The 21,545-nt window shown below is 38.3% G+C and overlaps 1 protein-coding gene across 2 annotated transcripts in view; it reads left to right on the forward strand.

Annotated features, from left to right (window-relative positions):
- Positions 1-21,545, forward strand: part of NOX4 (NADPH oxidase 4) — a 110,484-nt gene that overhangs the window by 13,113 nt on the left and 75,826 nt on the right. For both annotated transcript variants that reach the window (XM_064719192.1, XM_064719186.1), the window contains exons 6-11: positions 706-733; positions 2,950-3,022; positions 7,527-7,607; positions 11,431-11,659; positions 13,647-13,811; positions 13,942-14,004. In XM_064719192.1, the coding sequence (XP_064575262.1) occupies positions 706-733; positions 2,950-3,022; positions 7,527-7,607; positions 11,431-11,659; positions 13,647-13,811; positions 13,942-14,004 (639 nt within the window). The remainder of the gene's footprint in view (positions 1-705; positions 734-2,949; positions 3,023-7,526; positions 7,608-11,430; positions 11,660-13,646; positions 13,812-13,941; positions 14,005-21,545) is intronic.

A 21,545-nucleotide genomic window follows, 5' to 3' on the forward strand; every position in this document is an offset into this window, starting at 1 on the left:
ACAGTCTAGATGCTGCTCTTGTCCTCTCTGCCTTGGTATACACATCAGGATGCAGACCAGGTCAGAAAAAGGGTCACTTCATTTTTCCTGTCCTGTATGAAAACTTCTCATCTCCCCTCACTACATCTATCTGCAAGTTTAAATAAAAGTCTTCCAAGCAGTGAAGACAAAACCTCTTGAAGTAGAGGTTTTGTCTTCACTGCTTTTATCAGGGGAAGTGAGGCAGTTTCCCTGATGTTGAAATATTCCCTCTTCCTTTCACATGTGGTGAAGGACACAGGAACATCTGTCAGATCCTTTGTGTTCAGTCTTGCTTCACTAGGGTCCACTGCAAATGTCTTGGTGATGTAGCTGGCAATAAAATGTTTGCTTCTTGTCTTACATTTAAATTCAAAACATTTGCCTCTTCTGCTTCACTCTGTTCTCCCAAAGTTGTAAAAACAATTATCTGTAAAATTATCTGAATCCAGATTATAGATCTGAATTATCTTTGCTGGGGGAATGTGAAGACTAAAGGTTTAGTTTTTGTTGAATTGCAGTCAATTTAGACTGTTACCAAATCCATTCCTGCTTCCAGATTTAGGGACTGCATATGTCTTAAAATGTGTGAGCTTCATGGGCTACTTATTATTGTAAAATTATTCGTATTATAGATATAAAATACCATATGTTGATATTATTTGGTTTTACTTGTCTGTTTTTCAGGACCCGAGGAAACTACTTTTTGCAACTAGTAAGTCCTGCAAAACTGAGTGAGAAAACTTTGTTGCTCTGCAGACAAAACTTCTTTTGGTCCTGTGTTGGCATGCTCCATTTGTTGTATCTCAGCTGTATGGGTTTGTGTGATTTGTGTTAGTATAACCTGGATTTGCTTCTCCACTAGTCAGGAGGCAGGAGTTACATAAGCCCAGTAGTAGGATGAGCAGCATTTTCAAATCTGTTGTTGTATAGATGAGTCAGCAGAAATCCATTAGTTTCAAACAGAGATTCTCCCTAATATTGAAACCAAATTCCTGAATGATCCAATTTCTAGATAAAGAAACATAATAGAAAACCAGTCTTTTATGCTTCAGCTGGTTTATTTAAGGCCTGGTTGAGTTTCTGAGCAATCTAAACTGTTACATAGGAATCAGGCTTCAGCACTCATACAGAATAAATAGATGAAGACATTTTTGGTGCAGGAATTTAGAAGTGAGCAATGTTTGGGTGTGGAGGGGCAGGCTGAGCTGTAGCACTTCATAAGCAGATAAAGTTCCTTCCTGATGCCGTTGCACTTTCTCCCTTATTTGGATCAAACACAAAATCCTGACTTGGTAGCATTTAGGGCACAGTCAAATCAAATCTATGAACAGACAGCAGTTGTTCTAGGTTTTTCAATCCCAATAGGTGTGCTGGAATTAGTGGCTGGTGTGCCAGTGTTTCCCAAAAACCCTAGGAAAGGTTTAGATCAGTTGAGAGAAAAGGAAGGGAGAATGTGAACTGACAGAAACTGAGATCAGAGTTGTCCTAAATTTAAAATTACTCTGTTCACACCCTGTCCTAATGACTGGTAATTAACATGTACTATTTGTGCTGGAGGAGTGCTCAAGAATTTGCTGCACTGGGAGCTGTGCAAGTAAGCAAAAAACCCTTGGTTTCTTCCCAGACAGTTCAGAACTTCAAACAGAAGGAATAAGGAATCAGAAGGATTTATAGAGTGATGATGGCTTTTCAGGTTAGCCCAGGAAAGAACCTCCTTGTATAAGGGTGTGAGGCAGACTGTGGGAGGAACAAGTATTAAAGATTATACTTAGTAGAGGAAAGGAGAGTCAGGGACAGGGCAGAAACGAAACACTAAAAATGAACTGATAAACTGGGGCAAGACTGAGTGATTTCAGTCTGATGGAGAAGATAATTGAAAAACTGGACATAAAAGGTGACCTCTGGCTTGTGTGACAGTGTAGGAAGCTAAATCAGGTGCTGTACTGCAATTGCATTGGAGGTATTAGTTCAGAGTTGAGATTTATTGCATGCTACACGTCAAATCAGACTGAGAAAAAAGAAATTAAGAAGGAGGCAGTGGACAGAATGCATATTTTTTATTGCAGCTGCTTTTAACTGCAGTCTTTCCATAAAGGAGGGAAATCAAGTTTTTTTATGCAGTCCATGACAAAGCTTCCATTGAATGTAGGTCTGTAAAAACTGAGGAGTGAGTTGTGGTGTGTCAGATTTTGGGTATCAGACTTTTCAATGAATGAGTATTGAGAAGTTTATAAAAAGGTAAGATTTGAGATTCTCTCCTTTGACTTAAAAAAGACCTGAGGATAAACTAGTTCTGATAGAAGTCTTCACTTGAGCAGATGAGTCAAATCATTAATATTTTTAACTTTTCTTTCCCAAGTGCTGGCTGCAGATCACTCTCACAGGCCTTGCTCTATGGGCAACAATTACAAGCGTGATACAATGCCATGGAGAGTAATTTCAGGCTCTTCCCCATTCCAGAATGAAATGGCCTGGCAAAAAATTGTAGTGACAGCTTGCATAGAAATTGATTTGCTTGAAATTCTGTCCCTGAACAGGTTTTTAATTGTCATGATCAACAGAGTGTGGTGTTTGGAATAAAAAAGAGACAGAAGCTTGTACAGTCAGTCTTGCACGTAAACAGTGTTTGTTCTTAGTTACCTGCTTAGACACAGATGTCACAAGCAAAAGATGACAGGAGCAAAGACAAATAGGAAATTGTGATGCATGGTGAAAGGCAAGGAAAAGGGGTACTTTTCTTTGGGAAGGTGGGAAATTAGACAAGAACTCTTCTTTCCTGTCTGGTTTGACACAAGTTGTGCTCAAGAGATAAGTTTATTCAAGAGTTTAAATGAATCATGATTTGTATGTCTAATTCCACTTTCTTAGAAGGTCATAGTAGACAAGTATACCTCTTCACAGTTCAAATATAAGTTATGTCCCTTTTAGTTCCAGGTCTGACTGGAGTCATTATGGTGTTAGTATTATTCCTAATGTGTACAGCTTCCACATATGCCATCAGGTAAGATGTAATATGATCGTTATGCTAAAAGATGCCATTTATGTAATCATATTCTCCTACTGACTAGAGTGTTAAGAATACCAGTTTTCTTGCCCGTTTTGTTTCCCTAGCTTGCAGTAAAATTAGCACAATGAATTTTGTGGGAAAACAATTACAAGACCTGATTGAATTGCCTTCTGAAAAAGTACTATTTAATGAGTGTGCAGAGTTAAAAATGTGGACCTTTAGAAATTTAAATAGTTCTTTTATTCCTGGTTGTAGGGGAGGCAGTGAACTCAGCAAATGGGAAGTTCTGTGCAGTGCATAAATTAAGTCCAGTGGAAGAAAAATAAGATGTTATTGTCATCTTCATTATTTTCACCAATTAATTGTAACAACAAATTGTAACAAAAAAAAAACCAAAAAAGCCAAACCAAAATAAAATCCCTAACTATCAGCAATGAAATAAACTAACACAAAACTATGCTACTGAAGTTGAGCATTGCTTTTAAGAGCTCTGCTTCTGGTTGTCAGGTATATTCTTTTTAATGTGAATTATAATATACCAAGCAGCAATGCAGTATTGGCTTGGAGCAGCTGCTGGGTTTTCTAGTGGTCTGGTCCTCTGGTGGGTTGGCATTCTGTACCAATGTTAATGAGCACATAGGATAGTACCTGTGAGTGACTGATACCTGGGGGGCCTAGCCCAATGTTGTAGTCAATTTGAGACTTGGATTCTGCAATTGAACATGTAAAAATAACCCCTTCATTTTTGCAGAGGTTGAATTCCCTATGTAAGTGCATCACCTCAGTTCAGCAAACATGGAAGGATGTATTAATTATGTATCTTCAAACGTTAATGGTGCTCCACTGATGTGAGTTAGATATGTGGTTATGAACTTTGTTGAACTAATCTGTCTTTCCTGAGTAGCTGTGTTACCTGGCAGCGTTATCCTGTGATTTGAGAAAGTAGTTCAGCAAATACTTGTGCATTTTCAGTAGACAAGGCTTCTTCCAGACCTGAGACTTTTGTGAGGCACTGTAGCCTACTGAAGTGCAGGATTAGACTGCTGCACATTACATGGTCCACACAGATGGCTCTCTTGCAAAAGAAAGACAGTTTTGGGAAGATGGAAAAATAAAATTATTACTTTATTCTGCAACATTGAGCCAGAACAAAGTCCTGGCTGTCTTCTTCAAGGCCAAATTAAATTAGAAAAACGTCGTGTATTAGTGATTGGGAAACTTAGAAAAATATATCTAGTTGTAAATATTCTTGGAAATAATTTTGGCGGTCATGCAGCATCCTCTGAAGTTGCATGCTTTTTAGTTCCTTCCACAGTTACTGTAAGTGCAAATATTTTCCCAGCTTTCTGCCATCTAGCTAGCAGAATCAAAGCCCCAAAAGAGATAATCTGTATCTCCTGTTGCCCTAGCAATAATTCTTACTTGGGAATTTTATCCTGGCTTCTCCCTCAGGCACAGAGCTCAAGCTTGTCTTTATTATGGTGTTTTCTCCTAAGGAAACAAGTTGCTGCATGCATTTCTATGTCCCTTTTCAATCTCTTTCCCTGTGGATTCTCATGTGCCTTATGATGGCTGAGCATACAGTACAGTTTTAGGAAAGCTAATTGTAAATGTTCACTGTCTCTCAGAAACTGAGCTTTTTAAAAAGTATTTCAGAGGCTGTTATAGTCTTGGATTTCAGCCCTAATCTGCTCTTGCACACTGGCCTGCTTAGTGATTTCTTCCTTTGTATGTTCTTCCTGAAATTTTTCTGTGTATGACTATGCCTCTTTTTTCCTGCCTTTTCAGTAAACTGTGAAAATAAGTATTAGAAGGACTGAATTAGCTGCTAATATTTTAAGAGGATAAAATGATTATTAGTTGAAAAATTGTCTAAATTTTTTGCAACGTTTTACCTGAGAATTAGACCAACATTTTTTGTTCAGTAGTTGTTTTCAGTAGGGTTATGAAGTTATTAGAAAACATAATAAATCCTCTCAATAAATGTTGACATTCCTGACAACTTTAAAATTCATGATATTTACTATTTGGAAGTTAGGTATTTAAAATAACATTAAAAAATAAGGTGCTGCAGTGCCATCTGTTTTTGTAACCAAATATTCTAGTCTTCAATTTCATCTTCAAAACTACTGCATATATCTTCCTTTTCAAAACTGTCTCTAACAGGATTAAAAATATTTTTCTAGAACCGTGCTGCTTTTAGTGTGTCCCTTTAAAGCATGATAAATTCCTAGTACATTTCTCAGTAAACTAACTCTTTCTGCTCTTCATCTGCAAAATTCTAAAGTAGGTTAACCAAAATTAAATATTCAATTTACCTCAAATTTTCAGGACTTTGCATTCCTAAGACATGCATCCATTCTGTGAATAATGTCTATTTTAAGCCCTAGGAAGGTAAAAAAAAGTAAATATTCTGAAGAGCTGTGAAAATTCATGTGTATCAATAGGAAGATTATTGACTATATTAGAATACTAATGTATGTATCTGTAGTTTAAGGATACAAGTAAGAAATACATCATTATTACAGTGTTGGAAAATACGCTTCATGGTAAGAGGTTCAAGAATTTACATACTTGTATAATTTAAGGAGGTGAAGTTCAGAGGGCCTGCTCACATTTAGGGCAACTTGATACATGTGAGGAAGCAGGATTTTATAGTAGAGATATCTGTAGGAGTGCTGAAAGAAAAATAAAATGCTCAGCAAGCTGGAAGCTGACATTTAGACATATTCAGGAAAGAAGTGTACAGTAATTTTAATCAATGGCAATAATTAGCTGTTGAAAGCAACATGTCAGAAGCAGTCCAGGGATTGACTTTTCATCACTGAAATTTTGAAAAATTGATACATTCTGAAAAAGATGCTAAAGAGCCAATAAAACATTCAGTGTGCAGCTTTTGGTATTATAGCATGGAACCAAATTAAACCAGAGCTCCAAGACCTGTCCTTGTCCCTTCTTATGGTATGGGGGTTTAACCTAGACCATCTTTAAGGTCCTTTTCTAGGATTCTATGACCTGTTTTAGATAGAAAGTCTGTTTTACCCTCTTTGTGCTTTCCAATTGTGCTTCCGCTCTGCACACCATTCTTCTTTTTTTTCCTCTTACTGATGATTACTCCCACAACTCCTCACAGATATTGATGAGTGACTGCATGAAAATGCCTCCCAGGGTGTGGGGAGTTAGAAAAGGCTTGAGCAGCTTCAAGGAGGAAAAAAGTGTTAACATTGAGCTGAGTAGGGGAAGAATGGCAGGGTGGAGGGGGGATTTCAGAGCCCCTTCCTGTTGCTGTATTCCTTCCTTTGCCTCCTTTTTTTTCCTCCTTTGCTTCCTTCCTTGTTATTTTGCTGGCTTGGATTTTGTTTTGGTAGCTCTTGGACTGTCAAGGTTATTTTTCCTCTCTTGAGAAAGAAAACAAATAAGTCCTGTAACAACAGAACCAAATGCAGTATATGTTTCAGTTGTATTGAAGGAAGAGCAGTTAGCTGGTTGAGTAGAAGACCATAGGAGGGAAAAAGCTCTGGAAAAAAAAGAAGTTAGCTGTGTCAGAGGAATAGCTTCTTAAACCATGTTCTCAGAGCTAAAAATATTTTTTATTTAATAAATGTTTCAGTTTATGAATGGGGATAGGTTCTTTGGTTTTAGAAGGAACTCTCCTACCACGCTGTGTAGTATGAGAGGTGTGTTTGTGTGCTGTGAAGTAGTGTATTTTCTTAGCCATTTGATTGTTGTTTATTGGTAACTATTTTACTCAAAAAACCGCCCAAACAAGCTTAGCAGAAAACAGTTCTGGATGAGTATTTGCTTTGGTCTGGGCTCTTTTTATATTGTCTAACAAATTACTGGTAAAAGGAAGTCGTCTTCACCTCTCCTGATCTCACAGTGTTCTTCTTGTTCCTCCCAAGACCATCAGTCCTGGAGCAGTAATGTATGTGGCTTCCTGCCCTGAAAATTCTTCTACTGTGCTCTTGTTGTTTCCTTGCTCTAGGTCCTATTCTTCCTGTACCTTCTTCCTACCACTCCATACCCTCACAAAGTTTTTACCCTTCCCACTGGCCCTTCTGCTGCTGTCCATGCTACCTGTTGGTGTGCTGCAGCCTCAGTGACACGTTAAACTGTATTAGGGCCGGGAGAATGTAAGGTGACACTCGCTGTAAGGAGGTTGAGTTTTGAGACTGCAGCTGTAAGGATCTCGTGGGGACTAACTAGGACCTGTGAAAGCAGTCAAGTCTCCCAGTTTCAGAAGAGTTCTCCATCTGGCTCTGTACTTCTACACCCTTACTTCTCCTTCTCAGCTTGTTATTTCTGTGCCAGTCACTTGTTCTTCTCAACACTTAATTGTGTGCAAGTACAGTGTGCCTGTGGGAAAGCATTCTGGGCTTTGACTATTTTGCATAACTGTGCAGTGTATAAGGATGTCCTGTGTGCACAGGTCTGCTTTTAATTAGCAGTGATTCCATCTGAGTTGAAACAGCATTGAACCATGGTTTATTCTTTTCAGGGTTTCAAACTATGACATCTTCTGGTATACACACAACCTTTTCTTTGTCTTCTATATGCTGCTGATGCTGCATGTTTCTGGGTAAGTAAATGGAAAATACCCTTCCTTTCCCTGAAGCACAACCAGAAAGAGCAGTTTCCTTGATTAGTGCCTTTCCTAAGCTTGCTTGAGCACAGTGGGCCAACTCTGGGACAAGATGTTGTCCTCTGGTGTGTGTTTAAATGAAGACCAGGCTGTAGCTTGAAGATTTGTGTGTGCTATAGCCAACTTGAACAAAGTTTTTCACTTTCAAGATTACTCCTTTTCCATTCAGTGTCTAGTGAGAAATCAAGAAAACATAGTTTCTTTTTCTGCCCTCTCTTACCTGTTTGCTGAGACAAGATTATGAAGGAAAGTTGTTCATCCCTTGCATTTTCCTTTCTGCCTTCCTTTTTGACTCCACAGGAGAGGGAAGGAATGGCATCTCCCTAATTACCTTGTTCTCTTTGCTTACAAAATTTCCTAGTTTTTCTTCTTTTCGCAAACATCAGACCAGTGTTTATGTGCCATGAAGCTGATGGTGAGGTCTGTATCAGGCACAAACAAACTGAGCTCTGTTGCAAGGTAAAGCATCTTCCAGAAGTTACGACATATGTCTGCGTGGGTTGGGGGTTGGACTAAGTGACCTTTAAAAGTTCCTTCCAACTCAAGCTATTCTATCATTCTGTGAAAATCTGTTCCATTAACATCTCTGAAGTTTTATTTGTAGGTGTAGATGCAGAGTGTAGAGAAGGGAAGGTTTATTTCTTTGAATGTCATCAAATGAATGAGGTTTATTTCTTCATGTCATCAAATATCTACTGAAACACAGGGTGTTTGAGTGTGTGACAGTACGCCCTTCTGCTTAAAGTAAACTTGGAGAGGCAATTGGCCTAGCAAGATCATTGTAGGAATAAGTTGTTGAATAAAATGTGCTGTTAAAGAAATCATGAGTTCAAAGCAATTGAAGCTTCTAAGCACAATTCCAGTTCTCTGAGTTTGTTGGTTTTTTTTGAGTTATTGTTTGTTTTGGGGGCTTGTTTGGGTTTTTTGGTTTTGTTGTTTTTTTGTTGGCTTGGTTTTTTTTTTCAATGGCATAGAGCTTGTTTATGACTACGGAAAATGGATCTAACCTGTTCTCCCCATCTGAGGCCGAGATGAATTTTTTCGAAATTATTCTTGACAGATGTTTGTCAAATTCTTTAAAACATCTGGTGACTGAGATCCTGTAACCTCCCTAGGCAGTCTGTTCTAGTGATTGCCTTAGGGGTATTTTTCATGTCTGGTTTAATTAATCTCCTTCATGGTGTTATCCTTTGCCCATTGTTTTCCTAACCATGTTCCATTTACCAAGTTTGCAAACCAAGGCTGCAGTAGTACAGCAAGTATTGAACAGGCATATTTCTGGCACACAGCCTCCTTAGTATTAAATTACAAAGGTATTCAGTGCAAATCTGAAAGAACTGAGTGTCAGAAGTGGGAGAGGAATGAGTCATGGAGAGTGGGAGTCAGTTCAACTTTAAGATGCCTAAATGTAGGTCTCTACATGTTTTCTCAGTGTCTTTCCCATTATGGTCTAATGAGTTCTGATAAATACAGCCAATGGAGCCTGAAGGATGCTTCATGTAATTTGCTGTTTCAGAGATCTACATTCAGGTGAGCTGGACTGATTCCTGGCTCCATTAGTGATATTAACAAGATCAATAGGATGTGGCCAAAAGTTGCATGAGGGGTGATTTAGATTTTACATTAGGAAAAATTTCTTCACCAAAGGGTTGCCAGGCACTGGAACAAGCTGTCCAGGGAAGCAATGAAGTCACCATCCCTGGGAGTATTGAAGAGATGTGTAGATGTGGTGCTTAGGGATGTAGTTTAGTGGTGAACATGGTAGTGGGTTAATGGTTGGACTTCATGATCTTACAGGTCTTTTCCAACCTAAACAATTCTGTAATCTCTTTTGAGAATAAAGGAAGCTTAGATATCCATGCTTAGATTCCCAGATTACTCCTGTGTGGGATGTCTTTGAGATTTGCGAATGCATAGCCATTACTGTACAGAGCACGGCATTTCCCATGGCTGAACTGCATAGGCAGGTTGATTGAGGTTTTACCTCTTAGGAGTAAAGTATTGCTGGATTCTTGCTTTGTTTCAAACTGTTGCAGGTATGTTCTTACAGTATCTTTCAGGCAGCCAACCACTTCTCAGCAATATATAAAGTGATGTGATTCATCTGTCATATGTTTGTTCAGTGCAGAACTCAACCTTTCTGGGCACTGATCTTGGGTATGTAAGACTTACTTTTCCTTGGCAGCTTCAGAATTGGGAGTTATTGAGCTGCTGTTAACAGGCAGCTTTGTGATCCCTGTCTGTCTCTCAGTTAGCATGTTTATAATAGGTTAAATAAACTAGAGATCACTGGAGGGGATACTCGTATTTGCAGCTACTCTCAAGGTAATCCTCTTTGGGGGTGTGCTGACAAGAGAGAAGTTGTGGGAGTTGCTGGCAGGCATGCACACAAGGTTTACTGGAAAAATACTGCGCGGGCTTTGACTTCTAGCTAAATCCATGAAGCACCATAATATTTATGGAGCAGGGAACTAGCATAATGCTGGGGGTATCTGTCACTTTGCCAATATGCGGTGACCAGCAGTGATACCAGATGCAAGTGATAGGCATGATTGAGCAATAAATGCAAGCAGAAGCATGGGTGTAGGTGCAAGGACACTTCCCAAATGATTCTCCCAGGGTCAGATGGAATTTAAGAGTGAGCAGGCTTAACTTCCAAGCTGACATGATTCACTAGACCATGTAGGAAGCTTGTTACTAGCTGTCAGGATTGCATTTTTGTAGGGAAGATTGCCAGTAGCCTGTCAGAGCCCATTTAGGTTGGGAATATTGCAGATGTCCTGGTTCTCTTTCTTCTGAGTTAAACTCTGTTGCTGCTGCTGCTGCTGTGTGTATATTGAGGAGAGGAGGGGGGAGCACCTGTCCTTATGTTTGATTGTATGCTTGAGCTGAGCCTTCATAACAAGGCTTAGCAGAGAGCATTGTCTCGGTATGTCTAATTTCCCACCCAGCACCATCCTCTACAGGTGTCATTTAGCTTTTTTTTTTTTCAATATATTCTTCCTTGTGGTTTTACTGTAACCAAATCTAGATTTGGACACAAGTAGTACTTCTGGGGAATTTTATTAGTATTATCTGTTCTTCCCTGTTTTCAGTGATTTGTTCATGTACTGGCAGAGTGTCTGAGGTTCCCAATTCTTTCTTCAAGGTTTTTAACTACAGCTTCGAAGTTCTCACTTCATTTTACTGTAAATTTAACTTAGCTTGAGAAAAACTAAAATAAGGATGGACCTCATAAAATAATTTCCCAGGAAGGTTCCTTGGCTACCATGCAGGACTTTCTTTTTTCCTTCTATTTGTATGCTAACATGATAAACACCAAGTAGTGGGAACATTCCTGCAGTCTATGATTTGGCAACTTAGGCTACTTCTGCTACAAGACTGCCTTAAAAACAGGGCTTGCTGACTGTAAGGGAGGATGAGTGAAAACAGCCTGTGTGTGATTGAATTGGAAATGCGATTTTTAAATTTTTTTTTCAAGGCCCCCACAATATTTTCTCCATTTCAAGCAGTATTAAACTTGAGGCTGCTCAGTGGGGGAGTGCCAAGTGAGCTGAAAAAGTTAAACCTTGACTCAAGTGACAGAAGGCTCTATTGTTGCAAAGTTTCAATCTCATAGAAAGTCCTGAAGGCAAACAGAATAAAATTTCTAACAGAAGATGAGGCTTGTGACTGCTTTCTGAAGTCCTCTCTGAATGAAGATAAGTTGTTTGTTATTTTCTGTTACTTCAGAGTCTTTATTTTTTTTATTTTCCTGCAGGGGAGTGCTCAAGTACCAGACCAACTTAGTGGAACACCCTCCTGGTTGCTTTAATCCTAACAAAACGCTCCGACAGAATCTGACTGTGCCAAAGGCTTTTGGAGAGCTGTTTCCAGACTATACTACTGAGCCTTTCCCAGAGGACCCACCAGTACCAGAACCCTTTGTACAAAATAGCTTTACGAGAGTTTGTTCTGAGGAACCCAAGTTCCAGTCGCACTTCCCAGAGGTCTGTATAATCCGACATTTCAGGTATTAAAAGCCATGCCAAGCCTTTCAGTCAGCCATAACCACTAATTATTGCTTTTCCAGACCAGATGTTTTAATACTGGAAAATATTATTAAAACCTTTTGAGGCATTCAAAGATTTGGTGGGGAAAAAACAATCTGTATTTAACCCTGAAGTACATTACAATGTGGTGCATGGAACAGGGAGGGTGGAAAAATGTCAAGAGATTGGCTGTAATGTTCTTTTTTGAACAACACCATAAGAGATGTATTGATCCTGCTAAAAATGTGATTTTACAGCATAGCATTTCAGAGCAAACATTTATATAACATTTTGTAAGGTCCTTTTGTAAGCATTGTGTGGCAGTAGTTAATTGAAATAATCAAGCTCCATTTGTTCTCTTTTTTAGCATGCGGATGCAAGTCCTAATACGTATTTCTGGGTTGCAGTTGGTTGTGGTTTGGCTTTTATAGTCTGTTATTTGCAGACAGGCTTGTTTCATGTGTGGCATGGACAAATAAATATGATGAGAGTAGAGACAGAAAAGCCTTTTCTTTTTTCAGTTTTCCATTTTCCTTTTGTTTCTTTATGTTTCGTGGCAGCAGCTTTTTCTTTATAGAATTTTTTCTTTTCTTTTGAGAGAAGATGAGCTGGGTTGTATTGGCAAGTAGCCTGAGGAAGCTTGCGAATATGGAGCTCATGAGTCCAAGGCCCACCATTCAAAATGGTCCCATAACAGACCCCACAGGAGTTTTTCTTTGTTGTTATCATTGTTGTTTTCTGTTGAACATGTGTCCCCCTTACTAGCTGCACTGGGAACTCATTTTTCTATGGAATGAGAAGCAGTTAATTCTACATTGAATTCCTCCAACAAAGCTCTTTGGGTTGGTATTTTGTTGTGGTAATATTCCTGAATTATAACCATCAGTGTGTATCTGGCTCCACATGACCCACAGGGCAGCAAGGAGTCTTCTTAGGGGCTTAAGATGCTTGCTTTAGAGCCGTTAATGGGAAAGGAGTCATGGAAAGAAATGGCCACTCAATGTTCTCCTGACAGCTTTGAAACACTATTTAGGACTTTTTTGGATTTAGAATTACTGTGATATCAAGTTGAAAAAATAAACAAAACTGAGCTACTGAAACTTGTAAGGCTTTTTTTGTTGAAAATAAATGCTCTGCTAGTTGCAAGAGATTTTGATGTGTAATGTCAGAAATTGGGAAGGGGGGGAAGATGGATGAGGGTTGAGGGGCACTTCAGTGCCACAGCTTGAATGACTGAGCAGTTGTGGAATTAGTAGATAAGTCTGCCATAAGCTATTGGTAATTGACTCTTAGGATGGGGTTTAGCTGAGCAGCTGCAAATGTTTCTATCTGGAGCATTCACCCAGGACTCCCCATATAATCAGTGCAGAGAAATGGGTATTTCCAGGGCATTTTCTGTCTAGCATACACATCTTCCTTGGAAGGAAATGGATTGTGATTCAGAAGTGCCCATTCTCTGCTGTCTATGATTTTGCACTAGTTTAATATCAACATAATTTCTATAGCACAAGAATGAAGTTTTCTTAGGTTTGTACTTGAATCTGAGATGGCTATAAGAAGGTAATAGTTAAATAATACTGGAAGTCAGAGAGTGTTTTTCCAGAAATGTTAACCAATTGTATAGTACTCTGGTCTGTGTAGGTACTGTTTCTTTCTTTGCTGAACCCAGCTGCAATCTAACTACATCAAACCAGAATAACATGGTAGCAAATGAGGTCATTAGCATTCTTTTACTGATGAGTTTTATGATTGAAATTGCTGGTGCTTGTGGGTGATGCTGCTGGTTAGACTGATTAAGGCTTTGGAACATTCTTGGGTTTCTGCATGTAGAGAGAGACATGGATGTTAGATGTGAAGTGAGATCTTGAAAGAGCTCATGTTGTTGTGAAAATTGAAGACAGAAAGTTAAAAGTCTATGAGGTAAGATATTTTTGTTCTGCCTTAGACCTGGTTCTGGATTTCCGGACCGCTGTGCCTGTACTGTGTGGAGCGGCTGTACCGCTACATCCGCAGCAACAAGCCAGTCACAATCACCTCAGTGATAAGCCACCCCTCCAACGTCCTTGAAGTCAGGATGGTGAAAGATGACTTTGAAGCAAGGCCTGGTCAGGTGAGCTAGTGTGGCCCTAAAGAACCACTTTGCTTTAATGTAACATTATATGTGGGGATGACCATCACTTTATAAGTGCTAGCCCATCGCTGAATGTTTTTAATGTATCCTTTCTACCATTTTATTTCAGTATGTTATTCTCCACTGTCCGAGAGTGTCTGCCCTGGAAAGCCATCCGTTCACTCTTACAATGGTAAGAAATAGTGTTCTTTTCTGTACTTTCTCTTTTATTTATATTTGGTAAGCAAATGGTCTTTTTTTCTCTCAAGGTGACAATTCTCTCCAGCATAGCTCATGTTTCATTTATGAGGGTACCAGTGAATATGAAATGGCATGATTATTATGTGTGACAGTATTTAATACATATTTAATTTTCTCCACTGTTGAAAAAAAGATAATGGGAACTTTTTTTCAAAGTCTTCTGTAAGTGAAAACCAATAATGAATAAATCCATTAAAAAATCCATAAATAAATCAATAAAATCCATGTGATTTTTGGAAATTCTTTTATAAAAGAAGTTTCAGCCATATTTCTAGACCTTAATACAGAAGGGGCACAAATTGTAATGAGCTTTTGCCACCTCTCTTTTTCAATGAGAACACATTTCTGTGACTGCCTTTTTCAAAGTTAGAAAAAATCAAGTTAAAAAAAAAGTTTCTAAAATTGTCCTCTGCTTTTTTTTTTTTTTTTTTATATTAAGAGATATATTGATGACTTGATGTGATATACCAGTGAGGTGATGCAATTTTAGGATTGATACTTAAGTTGGTCTAGAATGGGAACTGAAACCTGTAGAGACAGACTGGAATAACATACATTTGGGTTCTCTGGGAGTACATAGTGCAGATTCAGCTAAAAAATCACTGTACTGGCTGGCTGTATTGTTACAAAAGCAGAGTATTAGGTTGAACATTAGTGGCAACCTTTTTCTTCCAATGGGAGTAAATGCTTTTGGATTGCCTGAATTGGACATTGTTCTTCAAGAAGACTGTGGAGATAAATGTTCATGTGTGATTGCTTTCTTTGGACTGATAACTGATACTTTATTCCTTCTGAGTTATAGTGAGTGCTGTGGAGCAATTGAGATGTTTTTATGCCAGCTGACATTCTGAGAGCACAGTCAGGTCCAGTTCTTTAGGTTTGTGCGGTGTTTTATTTTGGTTTTTTAATTTACTTTATCTATGCTGAGCTAGGATTCACAGGGGAACTGACACTAAATTACTTCCAAAATCAATTTTGTGCTGTAAATCTAGGAATGAATCTCACTTAAAGGAAGCTGCCTCTGTATAGCTTGGTGAAGCATTCATTGCACTTTTGCAAAGTTTTCATGGGTACTCACTTTACCAGTACAAACCAGAGAAATGTGTTATGTGTTATTTATAACACATTATTTATATATAATGTGTTAATGGAAGTAGTACTTTTAAGACTGTCCTCTGTATAGTGCACAAAGATAACTTTATATGGAATGCTGAAAAGTTTCATGCATATATGAATTTATGCAGAATGGTTTAGTCAGAACTTATTTACGTTTTCTTATGACATTAGTAATCGGACCATAAATTTCAAGAACTATTTTGAGTCTTGGGTAGCTCTTTCCACTCCTTTTGCCCTAGAATAGCTATAGAGCTGGTCTGTACCAGCGGGCATATCTTATTTAAACATTAATCTTAAAGCATCATGTTCCTAATTTTTCACTGTCCATCTCAGTCAAAATTAATATGATGGTAATAATTTGATCATTATTAATAAATGCACAGTTTGGAAACTAGAACTCTTATTGTAAAGATTTATTTTTCTTGTATTAGGGCACCACTAAAACAATGGATTTTGTGGTTTTAATTTTTAGAAATAATGTCATCAAAAATATTTGGCCTGGTTCAGATGAGAGTTTTTGTCAGAGAAGAGACTGCTGACACAGACCTACTGGGTGAGGTCATAAGATGAAGTTGAATTGGATGTCAGATTTCTTGCATGAATTGAGAATTTCATCCAGTATTTAAAATGGCATAGTATGGCAATACATTTTATGTAAAATTATTTTTGCAGATGAACTTCTAGAGCCAGGAACTATGGAAAATCTCTTGTTGTGAATTTGAGTTTTCTTAGTGAACATAAATAAGTGATAATGTGCAGTATATTTTCGATATGTTGCTGCAGTTGATAAATTACAGTTTGTGCAAGTTTTACAACCACGTATTAAATTTCTAACATTAAAATTAGCAATTTCCACTCATGCACAATGCATTATATTTTAGGTAAGTAATACTAGACCAGGCAATTTCTGTTCATGCTCAATGTTTTCTACTTTTAAGTGTGGTGATATCCTTCAGCATAACAGCATATCCTTCAAGATCACATATATATTCTATTACAAGATACGAAGTTATCACTGAGTTGATACACAAGTGTATTTTGCTACAACACTAACTCTGCTGGAGAAAGGCTGTCATTGACTTTTACAGCATAATGAGGATTCTAAGTGTCTAGATCTATGACAATCTTTTTACTCAGCCTAAGCCAGGGGTACATTTCCATGTGTCCTTCTCGGTCAGAGAATATGGTGTGGGCTGATGTCCTGCCTAGAATGCTTTTTTGTTGTTTAATATGATGCTAGCCATAGGACAATGCTTGTAGAATGTGTATGCAAAAGCTTAACTCAGTTGTTTTAGGCAATTACTCTAAATGTAATTGTTTAAGTCCGTCATTTTTCCACTCCCATCTAACCTACTTGTAGTTCCCAAGCAAGCTGGAACACTACTGCTGCTTCTTTTGTGGAATGATCATAATCATTCTGGGTTATTTTTCTAGGTTGCTGATGGGGTGAGCGGCTTAGATCCGTAGTAAGAAATTCATGAGAGGTCGGTGTGGCTACAGGTACTGGAAGTGCAGTGCTGCAATGACTTCAGCAATGACTGCAGCAGAGCTGTGGGGGAAGACTGCAGTCTTCTTCCTGGCACTGTTGTCTTGCTTAGAGTCATGGAATACTTTGGTTGGAAGGGACCTCTAAAGGCCACCTAGCTCAACCTCCCTCTGCAGTAACTAGAGATTTTCAACTAGATCAGGTTGCTCAGAACCCCATCCAACTCAGGGAATGTTTCCCGGAATAGGGCATCTGCCAGTTCTCTGGGCAACCTGTTCCAGTGTGTCACCATCCTCATTGTAAAACATTTCTTCCTTATCTCTAGACTAAATATACTCTTTTAGTTTAAAACCACAACCCTATTGCTACAGGTCATACTAAAAAGTCTTGTCTCCAGGCCCTGTGTGATATTCTGTTCACAGTGGTGAAATATCTCACTGTGTCTAGAGCATGCTTAAAAGACAAGAAATGACCATTGCAGGCATTGTACTCCTAAATGTGGGTAATAATCTTAAGTGGAAAGGAAGAGGTGAGTCAGCATGGAGGAGTTGTGGACATATTTTACTAGTCCCTTCCCATTTTGAGGTTGTGTAATATTTAAAGTTTAGCTCAGTTTCTTACATAACAGCAGGGTGGGGGAACACACAGGGAGGCTGTGTAAAGGCACTGAACTCCCATTCCACTCTGGCAAATCTCCCATGTGTTTTGCACAGAGCCAGAGGGAGCTCTGAACTGCAACCAAGTGAGCATAAAGAGGCTTTATTCTTCTTGCACCCTGCCTTTGGGTGCTTTGCATTGATAAGGTCCCCTTGAGCCTTCTCTTCTCCAGAAGTGAGAGCTGAACAGTCACAGCTCTCTCAAACTTTCTTTGTGGGAGATATGTTCTAGTCCCGTCATTATCTTCATGGCCTTTGTCCGGAGTATGTTCTTGTCTTTCTTGTAGTGAAGAACCCAGCACTGGACACAGGTCTTGAAGTGTGGCTGAATAAAGGAGGATCACCTACCTCAACCCTCTGGTAGTGTCACTTGTACATTCTGAAATTCAGACACTTAAAAACACCAGTTTTCTCTCATGAGCAGCGTGATTTCCATTTCTGAAGTGTATTTCTACTGCTTCTTATTCACTAGTGACTTTCTACTCTCTAGCGCAATTCCTTGTCTTTGGGAAATCTGGGAAAGGTAATGAAGAGCTGGCCCAACATTTGGGATTCCTGCAAGTGACTTGCTGGACAGTTCTAGGTAGTGCTTAGTAGGCCATTCACTTCATAGTGTCTTCATTGCTCCATTTTTCTGATTTAATTTCCACAAAAAAGCTTTCTTTTTATCATGTTTTATGATGCTTTTTTAACTGATTTTTTACACAACTATACATATCTGTTACTGTGATGTGTAAGACAGTGTGAGTCACATCCTCAGTCCTATACACCCTCATGTCAAATTTAATTATTTTAGGTAAGTTATTATTGCATCTTAGAATTGAATTTGAGCAGAACACAGTCAGTTCCAAGATATGTTCATCTGTAGTGACTAGAATTACGTTCTGTATATATTTACTTTAGTTGAGTGTTTGTAAAATGCACAAATTATTTTTGTGTGTTTTCCCCTGGATGAATTCTTTTAAAGAGATTTGTCTTTCAGATCAAGTGCAAGATATGGTCTGGAGATCAGACCATCCAGAGAAACCATGCTCTGCTTCCTGAGACTGCAATTTCTTTACCCTTTTTGGAGCAAAGTGTGGAACTTGTCTGCTGTGGAATGCAATTTCAATGTAATTGTCTAAATCAATCTTTAGAGACCTTGAAATCTTTTTTTTTTTTTTTGTCTTTACATTTTGGAGAGTGTTCATTTCCTTCAGTAGCATTCTGGTTACTCTTTGTTTTAACCTGTAGGAAGAAGAAGAGACTAAGGCTTGCAGTTTACACTGGTTTTTTTTCCCATCTCTATCACACATTTCCCCCTTTCTGTTGAGTTCCCTTAATTTGCAGCACCATGAATCCATGACTGCGTGCTTCCTTTATCATTTTTTTTTTTTTTTACTAATGAATGGCATTGGAAGCAGATTCCTATTTAGACTAGATAAGTTAGTGTCCTAAGCTGCTTTTTCTACTGTGTTTCTGGAATTTCTTGCATTAGCAAGCAGTAAGTTTCATGGAAACAGCCTTGTGTTTTGCAGATTTTAAGTGCTTCAGAAGATGTCCTGAGTTCTCTCATGAGGTCTCTGCTGAATCAACTACAGCACTACAGAGTCAAAGCACAAACTCTCATAAGCTCCAGCTTAGACCACTTGGCTGTCAAAAGACCGGTGTCTACTCCCAGCAGCTCATAAAGCTTGGTGACCTTGTTATTTCAGTAGTGTTGATTTTCTTGTGCCAGAGGAAGGTAGGAAACAACTACATCACTTCATTTAGAATTTAGACTGTAACTATGAATACTTCTAAATTTGGAGATGGCTCAAATCTGAGGTTTCTTTTGGGAAAATTCTGTTTTGCAACAAACATCCATAATTGCAGCATCAAATAATCTGTTATTCCAAAGTTTTGATATTTTTGGCTGTCACTGGCAGCTGTCATGCCCCTGCTTCTTCCTTGGAGCTAAAGTCTGAATATCCTGAAGCTTCCTTCTTTGTTGCCTTTTCTTTTCTTCAGTTGACATATACATGTATCTAAAGATACTGCTGTTGATATTTAAGTATAGGTAACTTGCATAAACACTTGCTGAGCTTTCCCTGTGTCTGTATAAGACATTCTCTGCATATCCACTGATTAGTAGCTTTATGAGATAGAGTTAAAAGAGACAGGTGGCTCAGAAATGGCACATATAAAGCAAAAAATCAAAACAAGCCAAACCAAAGATCCCAGCCTTGAGACTCCAGGGCTTTATGAAATATGTGCCTTAATAATAAGGTAGGAGATTGCTTCTTCAAACCCTCTAAAGAGTTTTGGCTCTTCCTTCGATATCTAGATCCTAGTTCTGGTAACAGCTAAGCAGTGATCAACTACTGGCAACAAGAGGTTTGAAACTAGAAATTTTGTTCCATGTCAGAGTGTGCTCTGACCTCCCCTACTTTCGTGCTGCATTTAATCTGCTTTTAGATCCCGTTGAAGTAATTGAAAACTGGAAGAGTCTGGTAATAAAAAGCTCCAAGAAGTTCTGCCCTTTTTCTGGTTCTCCATACTTTTGAGCAGATGGTTAATTTGAAATAGATCACATCAAGAGGATTTGTAGTGCAACATCTTCCTTCCTTTCCTTCCGCATACATACAGGTCTGTTTGAGTAAGAAAACTCCAGAGAGAGGATGGTATGTGTGCATTTTTTTAACAAGTTCAAAACTGAGTTTTTAGGAGAGGATAAGTTTGCATGTGCAGATACTCAGATCCACTTAGATCCAAATGTATATTATTAAAGAAGAATACTCACGTAATTAATATCCAAATAGTAGAGTATATTATCACAGACAGAGAACCTATTAAATCCATTAACCATCTCAGGGTAAATAGAAGAATTACCTGGGAGCTTTCTGAATGTATATGACAAGTTATATACTGTACCTAAAATCTCAGCGCTATTACTTTATCATAGATTCTCTACCTATAAGGGTTTTGTTTAGGTTTGATTTTTAAGAATTTTTTTGGTAGATTGAGTTTTCCTTGTTACCTCTGCATCTCCATTAAAGTCCGTTCGGTATCTGGATTTAGATATGCTGGGATTACAAGGTGGTGGCCCTGATCTGTACATTTTATGGTTTTGGACCTGATTCCTTGTCGGAAAAATTTTAGCAAGTATTACATTCATTATAAACAGCATCAAAAGTAGCACATTTGCTTTTGTAAAATAAAACCAGTGTTTTGTAAACCCAGAGTTGTCTTTATCCTTGGATATTCCAGGGTTCATTTAAAATTAGTGAAGATCTTAAAAGTCTAGCAGTGAAGTTTTAGCTCTAAGCTTCTTTAAGCCAGAAATTGTGTACTGCATAAGGAGATGATGGAGAAACATGTGCCCTGCACTGTAAACTTAAGAAATAAACTATCCACAACAGGAAAAGCCTAGGGGCCAAATTCTGAAATACTTCATAAAAAAAATGGAAAAATTGTTGGAAGGTTGCCTGAGTAAAGTACGTAAGGACATCAAGAGCTAAGTTCATACTGTCAGATAAATACAGTAAAAACAAAATCTGACATGATGACATTCTAATAAGATTTGTTAAATATCTTGTGCAAATAGTTATGAAACTTGTCTTTATGAGATGATTTGCAGAGTGTTTAGGGAAATTGTGAAGTATCTTGCTGGCAAGCTAAAGAAATCCCTAGAGCTTGTCTACTCTTCATAGAAGTAGAATATCTCGCAGCTGTTTGATGAAGAATTTAAGTAAAACAAAAATAGAATAGATTAATATTGCAGATGTCTTTAGTACTTCCTTAGACTTGGTTGTTTGGTTTGGGGATTAATAGTTGTGAGGTCTGTATAAAAACCCTACGTAAACCCTGACTTTTATTTTAACTTTCAAATCTGACTCTTTCAGTGAGAAGGGAACATAGAAATTGTTACACTCAAGTTCACTAAAGCCCAAGTTCTCCTTCAGCAGATACTTTAAAGAGAAGGTGGCAGATCCCTCTAATCAGCAGAGTTTGAGTTTTTTTTGATTCAGTGAAAGTGAACTTACAATACATAATAAGTATGTACTGGCTTCAGCAGAGAAATGTGTTTTCTCCCATTAGAGATAGTGCTTTTAGTTTGACTGCTAAGTCAGGTGAGAGCAAGGTCTAGGAAGTGCAGGAGAATATCAAAATAAAACAAACAAAAAAGACCAATGACCTTCCCCCCCAAACAAACAAACAAGAAAAACAAAACCTAAGCGCAAGCTTTAAGCATGA

This window comes from Zonotrichia leucophrys, chromosome 1 (assembly GCF_028769735.1).
Source record: "Zonotrichia leucophrys gambelii isolate GWCS_2022_RI chromosome 1, RI_Zleu_2.0, whole genome shotgun sequence".
Classification (NCBI taxonomy): domain Eukaryota; kingdom Metazoa; phylum Chordata; class Aves; order Passeriformes; family Passerellidae; genus Zonotrichia; species Zonotrichia leucophrys.